Genomic DNA, 14,411 nt, shown 5'->3' with positions numbered 1-14,411 from the left:
AAATTTTTTTTTTTTTTAAAAATCATAATTTCCAAACATTTGAGTTGCAGTTCAACATAATAAATCTAGGTTATGAATACACAGAAATGTGCAAAAAAAAACCAACAAATTATTTTATTGAATGATGCATTTTCTTTCTTTGAGCTATGAAGCTCTGTTATTGAGACATCATGGTAGTGCTTGGATATCAAATCTTACAATACTGACAAAAAGTTACAACTGGGCTATTTTTCTGTGTTAATACTGTTGATAATGGAGCAGGGCTGCAGGTTGGTTTCCCTAGATCACATTTTTTTACCGTGATTGCAGCTCTTATTTGCAATATTCCACAAACTCAGACCTTGTCGCTGGGTTTTTTTTTATGGTATGGCAACAAGTTTTAGTTATGCTTGGTATGCAACATCTCTGTGAGTAGAGAGTTGCAGGGTAAATCTCCAAGAAGATGGCGTTGATACAAATAGTCTTCCACTTGCAAGCTGATGCTCCGTACTTCAGGCAGCCGCAAAAGCAGCTGGCCAAACTTGTCTGAGTGTCCAGGGTGACTTTGCTGAGTGTACTCCATCAGGGCCCTGTTAACTCTCTCTTGAGTCTGCTCCACCTGCCTGCGATTGTGTACTGACTTCACATCTCAAACAGAAAACAAAAAATGTAGCAAGATGAAAATTGGAAGTCATAAAGAATTGATCAAAACAGTGAAAACACTAATGTCAAAAGGTGCTCACCAGGGTTGAATAGCACTAGATATTTGAGACAGACAAACTCATGTCTATCTAATTGGAGTGCCTTAAATTTAGAAACAAGGTCTTGGGTCCTTGACACCAGGCTACTTAGTGTCATTCCTGCCTGGGAAAGGATAGTTGACACCTCAATCTGTATCAGAATGAGACATTGTTGTCAATAATTCACTTTGTTTGTGTGTAACCTAAACAAACACACTGTATGACTACAATTAAAAATTGTGCTTACCTGTTGTCCTGTAACCAGATATATGCAGCCCTCTTTACCATAGGTCACTTGTCTACAGAGGTGATCAAGGACCAGCAGCTCACTCCAACAGCTCTGCAGCAGCGCCATCTGGTCTTCCACCTGTCAGAAGTGTAAACAGTTGACATAATGTTGTTGCAAGTTAATAGCCTTTTACTATTGACCTCCAATAAATCTAAGGTGTCTCCTCACAGCTAATAGTTTTCATAATTGACTGGTTCCTCACCTTAAGTTCCTTAAAGAGTGCACTGCTCCTGGCCCATTCCACAAGCCCAAACAGAGTCTGGTCAGCCATTTTGCACATAATGCTGAAGGTGTTCAGACGGTCATGTTTGCCGCGAAGGGCCTGCTCCCTCTGCAGAGTAGCCAGGACTTTAGAACAGAGCTGGCCCTCATCCAGCTCTCCCTCCAGCAGTTGGCTTAGAAAGTTAGGTGTGTGAGTGGCTGATGTGGAGGTATCTGCTGTCTGGGTGGGAGCCTCGGAGAGAGGGGTGCTGGAGGTTGGTGTTGAGCAGGGGGATGATGCTGGTGTGTTTCTTGGTGTGAATGCTTTATGTGGGGTTGAATGTGCTTGATAGTTTGCAGGGGTTGGGTGGTAGCTGAAAGACGTCTCTCCTCTATTCTGGGGATATCCAGGTAAGGTGCAGTGATACAGTACAGGGTAAGGCAAGGATGGTGGAGTGAGCGCTCTGTCTGTGTGAACAGTGCAGTCCAGAGGCATGGGTTCACCTGACTGCCCCATGCCAGAGGAATACACATGGGATTGATAAAAAGCATTAGAAGATGATGGATCACTTGTGTGACTGCTTAGTAGGTGAAGGTTGTTTGGCACTTGGGGACAGTGGGTTTGTGTAGTTTCCATCTTAATCCTGTAGGGAGCAGCGTTTGCCTGGTGATAAACCTTTTGCTGTTTCATCTGTCTGTCCCACCTGTACAGAGGGCCAAATTTGTTCCTGCCACCCCTCATGCGATCTGCTCTTACAGCTGATGAAAGAACAAAGACACATTGGGGGCTGAGGGTGATATAAGCGTGACAATGAAAAGCTTAATCTGGGTCTGACAGCTCTCGTTTATGACTTCTTAGATAGGTCAAAAAGAGCATGTACCTCAGAGAAACACAAAGCATGTTGCAAGTGAGCACAATAAAAAGTTGTTTTGTTTCTGTATAGAAGGTGGAAATATGCTGTACCTTCTGTTTTCATGCCTACTGCCAAACACTTCTGGAATCGGCAGGAAGGACAACGTTTCCTCTGGGAAGGGTTCATAGGGCAATTCTGTTGTTCTGCACAGGTGTAATGCTTGTTGTTCTGCACAGAGCGCTTAAAGAACCCCTGCAGAGAGAGAGAGACTGTTAGCCTGTTGCTTCCTTCTCTGTGTCCATTATTGCATTGTGGTGCTGCATGTTGCCATTTATTTATTCAGGAAATGATCAAACATTGTGATCATATATGTGAGTGGCAAAAGTGTGTGAACCTCTAGGATTAGAGGGCAGTTAGTTTGAAGGCCAAATTAGAATCCATCTGTTCAGAGATTTGTTGAATCAATAGGAGGCATCAGTGAGTACCTGGTTTTACTTAACAGGGTTCTGTCAAAGTCTAATTTTCACAACACATTTGTGGAAGTGTATCACAGTACAAACAAGGGAGGTTTCTGAGAACCTCAAAAAATGGTTGTTGATTCTCATCAAGCTGGGAGAGGTTCTAAAACCATTTCTGAAGAATTCAGACTCCACAGTCAAAGTCAGATAGACACGTTGCACCTAAAGGCCTCTCTTGCACTGGCTAATGATGATGTTCATGCATCAACCATTAGGACAAGACTAAACAACCACAGTGTGCATGGCACAGCTGCAGGCAGAAAGTCACAAAAAGAGGGCTGCTGGGAACATATTTTGTAATGGGAAAATATGGGATATGCTGTTGGGTTTTGCTGCTTTGGACCAGGATGATACTGAAATTTGAAATTCGTAAAAAGGTGTGCTGACATTTAATTTCTATAGCAATATAATAAGTACCACAATATCAAGTTTAGTCTTATTTCGGGGCCCTATTCTACAATGCATTTGTAAAAGAGAAAAGGTTTGTCAGTCATTTGTACACCATAAGGCTGTAATATGACACCACCATTGCTTAAAACTCACTGCAACATCTGTAAAAGAACTGAGCTAGAAAACAGATGTCAGTAAACCACTTATAGTCATGCATATAATGCATTTTTGCATGTTTTGAGTTAATGCTATTGTGTACTGCTCCAATATTTGGACAAAATGCATTTTGATGCTTTGGCTACAGACTGTACAGACAGTTGTCTGTATCCTCTGCATGCATCTGTCTGTGTGTCTGCATCCTTCAGGTTGTGATGTGGGGGCAGCCAGATTTGGTATTCACATATGAACTTGAACATATGAACACAGCATATCCATGCAGTATTGTGAAAATAAGCTGTAGCAATCATCTCAGTGTGTAATCTTCAACCTGCATAATGCATTTCGTTTGTTGTTGACCATTTCACACTCATTTTTGCATAGTGAAATGTTGTTTGACCAGTCCATAGCTCCTTGATTAATTTGACTGACCGCTGTGATGACAGCTCACACATGCACACCAGCGATGCAAGCCGGGCCATGCATAAAATGCAATACATTGCTCGTGCAATAGGGGGTAGCAGAGTCCGGTACATTCCGGGTGTTAAACCGGGTCACTCTTGCACTTCTATTTACCATGGGAGGCTGATGTTGGGGTGATGCCCCCCCCCCATCTCTCTCTCTCTTCACACACACTTGTGGTATTGACTAATGGAGTCTACATACTGAAAAAATTATTAAATTTAACTACATCACTTCAGTTGGAATAAAAATCCTACCAACCATTTTGGACGACTTGAAGTCTTTGGTTTATGTTGTGTTTATGTTTGGTTTATGTTTATGCTAAGCAAGGAGGTCACAGCAGATACTGACTGCAAAGGGTCACATAGTTTTGCCAGTAACATTTTCATTATTTCTTTCCTTAATTCTACTTTCAGGACTTGTGTGACAATTGGCTGATGTTTAGGGTCATGTTTATACAGAAATATAGTAAATATAGGAAACATTCGAGCAATACTGTAAGTGGCAATTTGGTGATAACATAAACTAGTGTACCATTAGAGAAGACGTTGCATGAATGAATTGTCAAAACTTCACCCCTTACCTTGCAACTCTCACATGTGAGCAGTCCATAGTGATATCCAGACACCTTGTCTCCACAGACAGGGCAGCCATCCTCTGACCTCGGTTTGCTGTCAGTCTCCGTCTTTAGTTCTTGAGCTACAGTAAGGCACCAGAAGTAAATATTATTCTATATTAATATTAATATTATATTCACATCATGACACAAACCTCAGCAACTCAAGGTGAACAACAATAAATGATAAATAGAAGAATTGGTTGTAAAATGGAAATGATGATAATCTGCCACATTACTCCTGAAAGCAGCAACAGATAGTGTGACATATTAAGTACGTAGTAAGTAGTATTTTCAACTGTGCCCCATATGAGAATGGTAACTCACAGTCCCTCCTAAGTCAATGAAGAAACTAAAGTACTGTGCTTACAACATGTAAACACGTCATCTAATAAGGTTTATTGCTCATCTGCAGAGGACCATCCCTCTGTTGCAGACAGAACCTTATCACTCACATTGATTTGCTCAGCTATGATCACACCTTTACATAATTGCCAGGTTCCCAAATGAAAATCTGTGGGTAAAACTGAGGAACAACTAAACACTGACAACCGTAAATTGTCAATTGGAAGTGCTTATTGTCTTCCATGCACCATAGCTTCATATAAACTTACAAATACAACCCAACCCAAACAGATACCTCTATAATGATACAAATATCAGAAAAAAACATTCTGACACTTTTCTAACAGGTCATAAACTATCTATAGTGCTTCCCCATGTACTCACATGTTGATGATCCCTCCAAAGTTAGATGATCTTCAGAGTAGTGGCCATGGTGGTTGGTAAGAGGCTGGGGCTGTGGTGGGTGATATCCAGGTAGGTCCATTTTGCCTGGAGGGAAATGGACTCCACTGTCAGTCCACTGTGATTGTCATTGTCACCGAGATCAGGAGAGCAGACAGGACAGCCAGAGAAAGGCTGGCAGGCAGGCAGGCAGGCAGGCCTAACAACTCTGCTGAACTGATGGTTGTTTGAGCCCCACAGGTGGACTTTGATCTGTAGTGAGTGTCATAAAACCTCTCCTGACTGGCACACCTACCCATTTAGTCTGTCAGTAAGAAAGCCGACCAACCAGACCTTTATTGGGAGATGGTCAGATAGCCACCTGCTGGAATCTCACTGTAGTGAAATCACTTCTGTATCAATGAGCCATCCTGGAGCACATCTGATAAGAGTGTCCACTGAAGCAAGCATTGCAAAAATTTCAAGTTGCATTTTATTTTGTACTGAACGTGTAGCAGCACAGTGGGCCTCTGTGAATGGTACTGTATATGACAATAAGACTTATTGTTGCTATCAATTAAGTCAGCCTTAATAATGCATTCAAACAGGACAGTTTGAATGCGCTTAAACCACAGACTGTGATTCCAGTCTGTGTTTTAGATGATTAGGTGCTGCTGGACAGCCCTGATGGAATGGGGTGCTTTGGTGAGGTTCAGTGACATCAAAGCCATAGGGCAGTTCAAGGTTGGATGGTTATGACACCTACACATTAGCTTGTAAATGAATTATGACGTTCATAAATATAGTAGTCTCTTTGTTGTGTTTCAGTCTGTTTAGCTCCAGGCAATTGATAATACCATATCAGCTATAGCACCTATATTTCTTTCAGAGGATGCGGTTTTATGACAACAACAATGCATTCTTAAATAAAAAGTTTTAATCTTAAGAGAATAGTTCTTGAACTAATAAGTGCCATCTGGTGGCATTGAATAGAACTGTACTTGACTGAAGTGATGTAATGTTTTCTTTACGAGTTTTAAGTCCAAAAACAAACAGATCAAGAACAACCAATGGAATCACTGCAAAAATGTTTATTGAAATTGAAAGATCAGCAGAAAAGCTTGTATAAAACCATCACCAAAACCATCACCAGATTATTTATATGATCTCTCCCTCTTTGGACACTGTCTGCAGGAAGCTGTCGAGGTATAGTGCTCTCAAAGAAAGGAGATCAGTCCATTTCCTCGCTGCTGGGACAAACTGGGTCATCCTTTGCAACAAACCACACTTCATTGTGCCTGTTAAAAATTGTCAGTGGCCTGCAAGAAACACACAAAAAATGTACATTAAAATACAAAATTTCCATTAGAGGGTTTACTAATGTTTTTCTTTAAAAAAAAATGTTAATTTGTTTACGAGTTATATCCAGCAGCGTAATGGAATTCTTTTTCATATTCTGCATTAACAGAGTTGAGGACACTGGACAAATCCTCAGCTTTGTAATTGTCAGACATGCCGGTCATCCATCCTCCATAGCTCTTCACGTACACCCTCATATCTGGGCTGTCATGGATGTACACCTGCAAATCAGAAAACGTTCATTATCTGACAGAAGTAGACTTCAAATAACAAATTTAAACATGATCATGGGAATTGTAACTGCAATTGTGTTAATGAAAGTGTATATTTTTCAAGCTTTTTTAAATCATGTGTCAGAGGAACCTACCTTAGGATCAGTAGGTTTGGGGGCATTCTTCTGATAGTCAGCTGGCAGCAAAAAACTAATTGTGTAGTCATTCATTCGAAATCCTTGTTCTTTGGGTCTCTTCACAACAACAGGAGTAGTCATTTGAATTTTCTCTCCTACATGTGAACAAGACAGGACAGACAGACGATTTTTATACATTTTAACAGGATTCATAATAAATGTCCTGTGAAATTACACGTTCTGACTTAACCAGCCAATTAAACCACTAAACTTTCTCCTGTTCTCTGATCACAGCAATATACAGTAATGATAGGGTTGTGTTTTAATTTTAGCTAGACTACATAATTAGAAGCTGGAAAACTGACTTTTAAAACCTGAACTTTACACATAAGAAAATGAGTCACACAAGATTTAATTGTCTTATTTTCTATTATCATGGTCAAGAGTCTATTCTCATTCCTGTGTTGTAAGCAAATTGTGTTTTGTATGTTTTGATTGTTGTGCAGATCAGTGAATGAGCAGATACACACACACACACATACCCACCATTCTCATTTTCACCAGTGATGTATTTATACAAACGTCTGAACGCTTTCATCACTGCAATATCCATCCAGAAGAATTTCTCATCAGTTGAAACCCATTTCACAGACTCATAGTAACGCACCTAAGAAACATGAATAAACATTTTGAAAAAAAAAATTGTATGGCTGAATTTGAATTTTGAAGCTTTTTTTCTTAGGCACTCTGACCTCATATCCATTTGCCTCACAGATCGGATGAAACAGCAGGCACTCCTGTGTCTCAAAACAAAAAGCTAACTCTGAAGAGTTTCTGTAAAATCATAAAGGAAATGATTTTTATGCAGTATGTAAGATGATAAAAGTATGTGAATATGATATTCAGTTCAAATTCAGGTTTCTTACCCAACTCTAGCCTCAGCTGTGAGAACCAGCAGGAAGCCAACAAGTCCTGGAAGATAAATCCTAACAACACATAAGGAAATTACCTTTTTTTAGTGAAATAAGGAACAGCATTCAGGCACAGCTCATACCAAGAATAACGTACTGAATTACTATCAGAAAGTAAAAACTGTACTTACATCATGAGTGCCGAAATCTGCAATCAAAAATGGGATCTGTACTCTGTCTGGTTTGAAGAAAACTATTTATGTAAGCCCTGGTTACGAAAGGAAAAACTAGCCACTCCCTGAACTTATAACACAAACCACACAATAGAGCATCAGGACCAATGGGAATGCACAAAAGAAGACAGAGACTGTAAAGAGTTATGTGTCATTTGGTACAGATTGTGATGGAGGTGGTTCACATTCTCAAAATGCTTAGTTCCCACACAATATTATTTACCACCACATTATATAAAGAAAATGTCCTGCAGGATCCCTTGGCTGAAGTTAGGTAAGCTATACACATTAAAACAGAAACAAAGAAGTGGCTGAGACAAAAGCACTGACATTGTTAACATTCCTGTCTCAAGAGAACACTCTGTGCAGCTTTTGTTGGCACAGGCCATACGATACCTGTTTTATTATTTTTTAGTACAAAATCCTTCCAGTTTGTTTTCATTCTAAGAAACCTCATTCAAATCACAAGACAAAGGGACCAATACCACCAAAACATACAAAGGGCTTTAGCTGCAAGCAAGCAAGGCCACATGAAAAACACTCTTAATCATTTTAGTAAAAATGGTCAAATGTAAATGGCAAAATTAAGAATATTGGTCATTCATTAAATAATTAAAAATCTATTTTCTGTGCAGTCAGATTTAACTTAGGCTCCTGCATCTAAATTATACTGATTAATTACAATACAAGAAAAAAGAGAAGGTGCTTCATGATCACTGTGTTGAAGGAATGATATACCCTTACATTCTTTTTGGTCACACTAAAATGTGATCTTTGCTGTACTTTTACATATACATTTGGTTGTAAATAGGATGTCAACGTGGTAGTAAAAGTTAGTACTTAAGGAAGTAAATAAAATCACCCAAAATTAAGGCACTTGAAAGGTAAAGCGTAACACAATTTGACTTGGTAGTACATTTTTCATCACCTGTGTAAGGGACCCCAGTAATAAGGTCAAGCGTCATTTGTTTTAGAAAGCATCAAATTGACCTGGTGGGGCCAAGGGTTATGGTTAGGATAACCCAAGGGCTAGGCTTTAATGTAAAGACCACTGAAACTAAACTTTAAAAAACATGATATTTAATGACAATGACAATACTTAATGATAACACTAAACATTAGTGTACAGGATATTCATCATGGATGTAATGCCTTAGTCAAGACAGTGTCACACTTAAGCCTACTAATCAGTGGGTGAGGGATAGGCCATAATCATGCATGGGTAAGTGCTGGGCAAATATTAAGTACTAAAATATGGCCTTTTTTGCATTTTACATATGGGAAATATGAACATTAAGAAATTATGAACAAAACACTATAGTGCAGTATATCACAAAAATGAAAAATAAAAGTATAGTCTTATTAAAGAGCTAAAACAATGTAGGGGTATTTTCCTGTAAATGAGGATGTTACCTGAGTGCAACTGCAGCTTAGGCTAAACAAGCTTTCAAGGCCGGTCTTACTTTGTCTTTCAAAACACAAACATGACAGCTTTTTCCATGTGTTGAATTTTGGGTTCAGACTGTTGGGCAATTAAGTTGGATTGTTTGGACGAAGGTTGGGTAAAAAAACAGTCAAAAGGGTGGGAATTTACTAATTACCCACACTTTTGACTGTTACTATTATTACTATTACGGGTTACATTATTAATTGTTCTGCAAGCGGAACTAATGAGTGCTGGCCTAGTGTTCCGTAGTGCTACTAATTATAAACGCACCTTACCTGCAATCATGCCGCCGGAGAAAGAGGAAAGAGTAAGAGAACGAGTCAGCATGCGTGGAATAGACATAGCGTTTTATTATTGTTTTTCTGCTGCTGTGAGCTCCCACAACCAACTAAAAGTTAAAGAGTTTAAACACCTAAATAAGAAAGCAAGAAGAACGAAGAATTCAAGATGGCCCCCGTAGTGTTTATGCAGCATACGAGGTATGTGTTATCTTTAGTAATTGTGCTAAATGCTACATTTACAGTGATATCATGACATGATTATGATTTGTGTGATATATGTTCGTGCTTTGCGGTTTTCACGAGTAGTGACTGTGTGAAGCGGTTGTGCGTGTGTCCAAGTCCTACCTTTGCTACCAGTGTGGGGACATCCATGCATTGTGGTCTTTATCTAATTTCTTGTATCTTTGTCCTGTTCTCAGTTCTCACGGGTCTTCTCAATGGAATACACCTTGTTTTTAACCATGAGAGGTTGTTATAATTGTAATGCTAAAAAAGTATTTATATTGTATTATTGTAATTTGTTTTTTAGCTTATATGTTAATATCAAGGTGTTGACAGGCAGGTGTTGATAGTAGACACTGGGTTTGTCAGAGGGCCGGATGCTGTTCAGATGCTGATCTGGAGGGAGAGAGACCTGCAGAAAGATACAGAGAGACAGAGGAAGATCGGGAGGGAGAGACACAAAACTACAAGGAAGACTGGACACACAGTTAGTGATGTAAAATACTGGATCATAGGTTGGCCTGATGAGAGTGAGGAGGAGAGAGCAATAAGAGGTGAGGAGGTGGGGAATAGATGTGGTGGTGTTGAGGACATGGGAGAAACCGACCAGTGGATCATGTTTGTGTCCCCTGGCCACTTAAAGGTAGGGTAGGAGATTTTGAAAACTCAGTGAGAGTCAGGCAGATTTTGAAAGTAAACACATGCTCCTTTCTTTCGGTGTGTGCTTTTTTGTTTTAAAGCGAAACTGCCGAACTAATTGGTTGCTGTCGGATTGTAAAGAGAAGTTACACTAATTTAAGTGCATCAGAATGAAATCTCCTACCCTACCTTTAAGCAGCTTAGCTATAATAACGTTTAAAGACTATGAATTAGTCAGCCTGTTCTACCTGTGTATATTAAGAAGTGACTATATCTATACCTATCAGCCCTACACACTTTGTTGAGGCTAACTATACACTAAACAGAAAGGTTTGAAATCTGGTCTTAAAGGTGGAGGCGGTGTCTACCTCTGGAACCCAGATTGGTAACTAGTTCCATAGTAGAGGTGTATGATAGCTAAATGCTCATCCATCCATTCTACTTTGATGAATTCTAGGTAGTACAAGTAAACCTGCACTCTGAGATCTGAGTGTACTATTGGGAATATATGGTACTCTTAGATCCTGCATATATAATGGAGCTACTAAGATCCTAGCAACAGACACCTAATTAGGTCATTTGTTTCTCGCATGATACTATTAACCTACTTTGTTAGCTAAAGAAAAACGAGACATTGGTGCTGCGAGCTGTGTGCTAAAAAGGACACTGGTAGAGCTGAGGTTGGTGGGCAGATACAGCAACAGGAAATTCAGGCTGTGATACGGCACTCAAAGCGGCCATGCAATAATAATATGTAATTTTAAAGGCTAAGTTAATTGTTGAGTTGGAAAAAAAATCTTCGTCCATACAGTTGACACTAGAAGTTGTTTATTTTGTAGCAGGTTATTAACATGTTTATTTCCACTGTAAAGTTGGCCATTTTAACATAGAGCGCTATGGGGACAGGTCTCTAGTGGCTGCAGGATGAACTGCAATTTTTAATAGTTCCACATTGGCTATCATGTGTTAGCCACAGGTTCAGGTTGCTGCTTAGTACTGTCACACAGGCCTCAATGCACTGTTTTATTCAAACAACAGCATCATCTCAACAGCAATGTCTCGTTGGTCTTTATAGCAACCTAAAAACCAAAAATGACCCAAAATCCAAAAAGAAAGTGACTGTCACCTAGGGGTGTGCGATTTGACGATAAATGATCGTGAAGGATTTTAACGTATCGGCGATCTACCAGAACGGACAGATCGTTTTATCGTCCATAGAGCACGTTCTATTAATTGCAGTTCTATGTTCGCGCAGTCAGCAGCACTTCTACACCTGTGTGTGTGTGTGTGTGCAGTGGGAGGGCCGCGTGTGTACATCAGATGCAGACAGAGGCAACAGCTAATGACGTCACCAAAACACTAACGCAGGCATTTGATGAAGAGGCTCCATGAGGACTCTAGTAAACGGTGTACAGAGGTGACAGCAGCAGCTCCGTTTGTCCTTAGATATGATTCCCATTAAAGTTTGATCATTTGTTCTAAATCACATTGAACTTTAAGAGTTACTGAAGTCTCAATTCTGTATTTGTTTAACCTTAGGAGGCACACTTCAGTCTGTTTAAATGACTGTTGAATAATACTTTACAGAACTACATTAGTCTTCTTTTAACCTATTTGAAATAAAACTTAATTTTGTTCTGTAAGTTATTTAAATTTTCATGCTTATTGAAAACTAATACTGAGTGCACATTATCAGAGTTGTTGTTTGCCTTTAAAATCTACTGACAGTTTTTGAGAGGTGACAGAGTAGGCTACCTGAAGTCATTTACACAGAAACATGCAAATTAGTGTCAATGTAAAAACAAATCGTGATAAAATCGAGATCGTGATTTTATCATTAAATCGTGATATAAAATTTTTGCCATATCGCCCACCCCTACTGTCACCTTACATGTTTTTCAATCAATTTACTATACATATGGCACGTATTTTTTTTACCTCTTTTAGAATGTCCCAACAGCCTGTCCTGTAGTTTTTCATGCTCTATGACATCCAAACACAGGGTATCCACCTTACGTGTTTTACAATTGTATTATCTACCATATTATGGCCACTTTTCACACTTTTTTTTGGCATTTCCACATAAAACAGTAAGTGAAGGCCACATTTTATGTCAACCCCAAAACCTTGTTTTCACGTTTTTTTTGGGAATTTTTTTCATTTCAATGTTGCGATGTGATGTTTTTTATGCTATACTCTCACATTTCTTACAAAACCATGAAGAAGAATTTGCACATTTGCAGTTAGGTATAGGTGTTGTAGGTATACCCTCATGTGTTTTTCAATTTGTTTTCACCTAATATATTGTTGTCATTTTTTAACCCTTTTATTCTATGGCCAATACGGTGTTTCTTCATGCTTTAATCTCATATTTTCCACAAAAACTTGGTTGAGTCCAAATCCAAGAAGAAATCTATGGGTATACCCTTATGTGTTTTTCAGGTTTTGTTATGGCCACATATTTTTTGGAAATTCTCTACAAAATAAATTGTTTTTTTCATGCTCTACTCATTTCTTTCAAAAACAAACAAAAGGAAAAGTCGTATTTTACATTGACCCCAAAACCGAATAAACCCAAGTGTAAACCTTTGTGTTTTTCTATTTTTTACCTAGTATATAGTTTGATCTCATATTTTTCACAAAAACTTGAAGAAAAAGTTAAATTGGGTCCAAAACCAAGAAAAACATTAGGCTTTAATAAGCCAAATTGCACGTCAAGTAGAGATGGGCTTATGTAGCTTAATTTTTCGAACATGTGGGCAAGTTCAGCAAATTATTTCAAGTGGACGGTAACCTTGTGGAAGAACTATGCCATCCAGTGGTCATAATCAGGAACTGCAACATCTCCTGATTTTTGTCATTATGTTATTGTTTCCACTTTTTAATTATAATAAACATATTTTAAAGGAGTTGGTTGCTTAAAATTTACACCCTCATGTTAAAGGCCAGACTTATCAGTTTAGTTTTGGCTTTTTTTTAGCCACATGTCATTATGGGACTAGATTGTCTTTAGACTCTCAGTGTACTATACTAGCAAAACAACTTTTTTTGTGGCATATTTTTCCATTTTTTTCCCTATTTGCATGTATACATATATATTAAAGTAGCCTATGATTGTACCCATCTTATATGGTACAATATGACATTCCAGTGAAACAAAACAGGTCATGCTACAATCAATTACAATCATAGCAAAGATTAACCATTTAAAGAACATATGTTCTGTCAAATGTAAAACATTTGTATGACCATCAAATCCACTCCATCATAATCCACTGAATTTACTGAAGAACTTTTTCAGATAAATGGCAATGAAGTATGGCACCTTTGTGCTTCTGAATGAATTGTTAACACTAAGGATACTTTGCGAGTGTGTAAGTGGAGACTGCCAGGAGAAAGGAAAAGGTGTTTGCTATTTAACGTCATCCTCGGGTCCAAATGTAACTGATATTCACATTACATTCCACACATCACTTACACCATTTAGAAGTAGTACTGTATTTACTCATCAGTCAGTATGTATCATCAGAACTTGTCGAACATAAGCCCTCATGTGCCACACCCATACATTTTAAATAGTTTCTTAATAAGTAGCTAAACACACTGCAACTTGAAAAAAAACGCACACAAATAGTCAAAACAGCAGCATATTCAGAAAACATCTTAGTCAATTTGAGGATACATGTGCTGTAAATGTAATACAACCAAAAGTACATGACTGCATTGAAAAATAGAAATCGGAACACTACATGCTGTGTGTTTGCTTTAGGCTAAATGGATCACCTTTCATATTTGGTTGTTAGTATTTATAGTGCATGTATTGTCAAATGTATATGCTTTCTTAATATGATGGCCTTGCGAATGTGCTTTCTCTCAGCCACTGTAAGTACCACTGGTACAGGGATAGTCAAAACCTTTTTTAAAAAAGGGTGTGTGTCTTTGAATGACACAAAAGCCACTTTAATCTGCCTGTTTTTCCTATTTTGGGCTGTGCTTTTTTAAGCAAAGAATAAAACATTTACTGAACACGAGGACACAA

At 38.6% G+C, this 14,411-nt stretch overlaps 2 protein-coding genes across 3 annotated transcripts; both read right to left on the bottom strand.

The window, feature by feature from the left end:
* Positions 1 to 87: 87 nt before the first annotated feature.
* On the bottom strand, positions 88 to 5,179 carry nr5a5 (nuclear receptor subfamily 5, group A, member 5). 2 transcript variants are annotated; one of them, XM_028413035.1, is made up of 7 exons: positions 4,935 to 5,179; positions 4,173 to 4,288; positions 2,174 to 2,315; positions 1,211 to 1,968; positions 967 to 1,086; positions 723 to 870; positions 88 to 627 (listed from the first exon to the last, which is right to left on the bottom strand). In XM_028413035.1, exons 1-7 carry the CDS (start codon positions 5,032 to 5,034, stop codon positions 380 to 382), a joined length of 1,632 nt encoding a protein of 543 aa, XP_028268836.1. In that variant the 5' UTR covers positions 5,035 to 5,179; the 3' UTR covers positions 88 to 379. The 2 variants fall into 2 exon arrangements, with proteins under 2 accessions (XP_028268836.1, XP_028268837.1); XM_028413036.1 differs by having other exon boundaries at positions 437 to 619.
* Positions 5,180 to 6,004: 825 nt separating this feature from the next.
* soul5 (heme-binding protein soul5) lies at positions 6,005 to 7,854 on the bottom strand. The gene is made up of 7 exons (XM_028413071.1): positions 7,742 to 7,854; positions 7,566 to 7,625; positions 7,392 to 7,473; positions 7,186 to 7,306; positions 6,658 to 6,794; positions 6,348 to 6,511; positions 6,005 to 6,250 (listed from the first exon to the last, which is right to left on the bottom strand). The coding sequence occupies exons 1-7, from the start codon at positions 7,744 to 7,746 to the stop codon at positions 6,163 to 6,165; spliced, it is 657 nt and encodes a 218-aa protein (XP_028268872.1). The 5' UTR covers positions 7,747 to 7,854; the 3' UTR covers positions 6,005 to 6,162.
* Between the last annotated feature and the right edge of the window lie 6,557 nt (positions 7,855 to 14,411).

The sequence above is a fragment of the Parambassis ranga genome, chromosome 8 (assembly GCF_900634625.1).
Source record: "Parambassis ranga chromosome 8, fParRan2.1, whole genome shotgun sequence".
Taxonomy (NCBI): Eukaryota; Metazoa; Chordata; class Actinopteri; family Ambassidae; genus Parambassis; species Parambassis ranga.
This window is presented reverse-complemented; position numbering and strand designations above follow the sequence as displayed.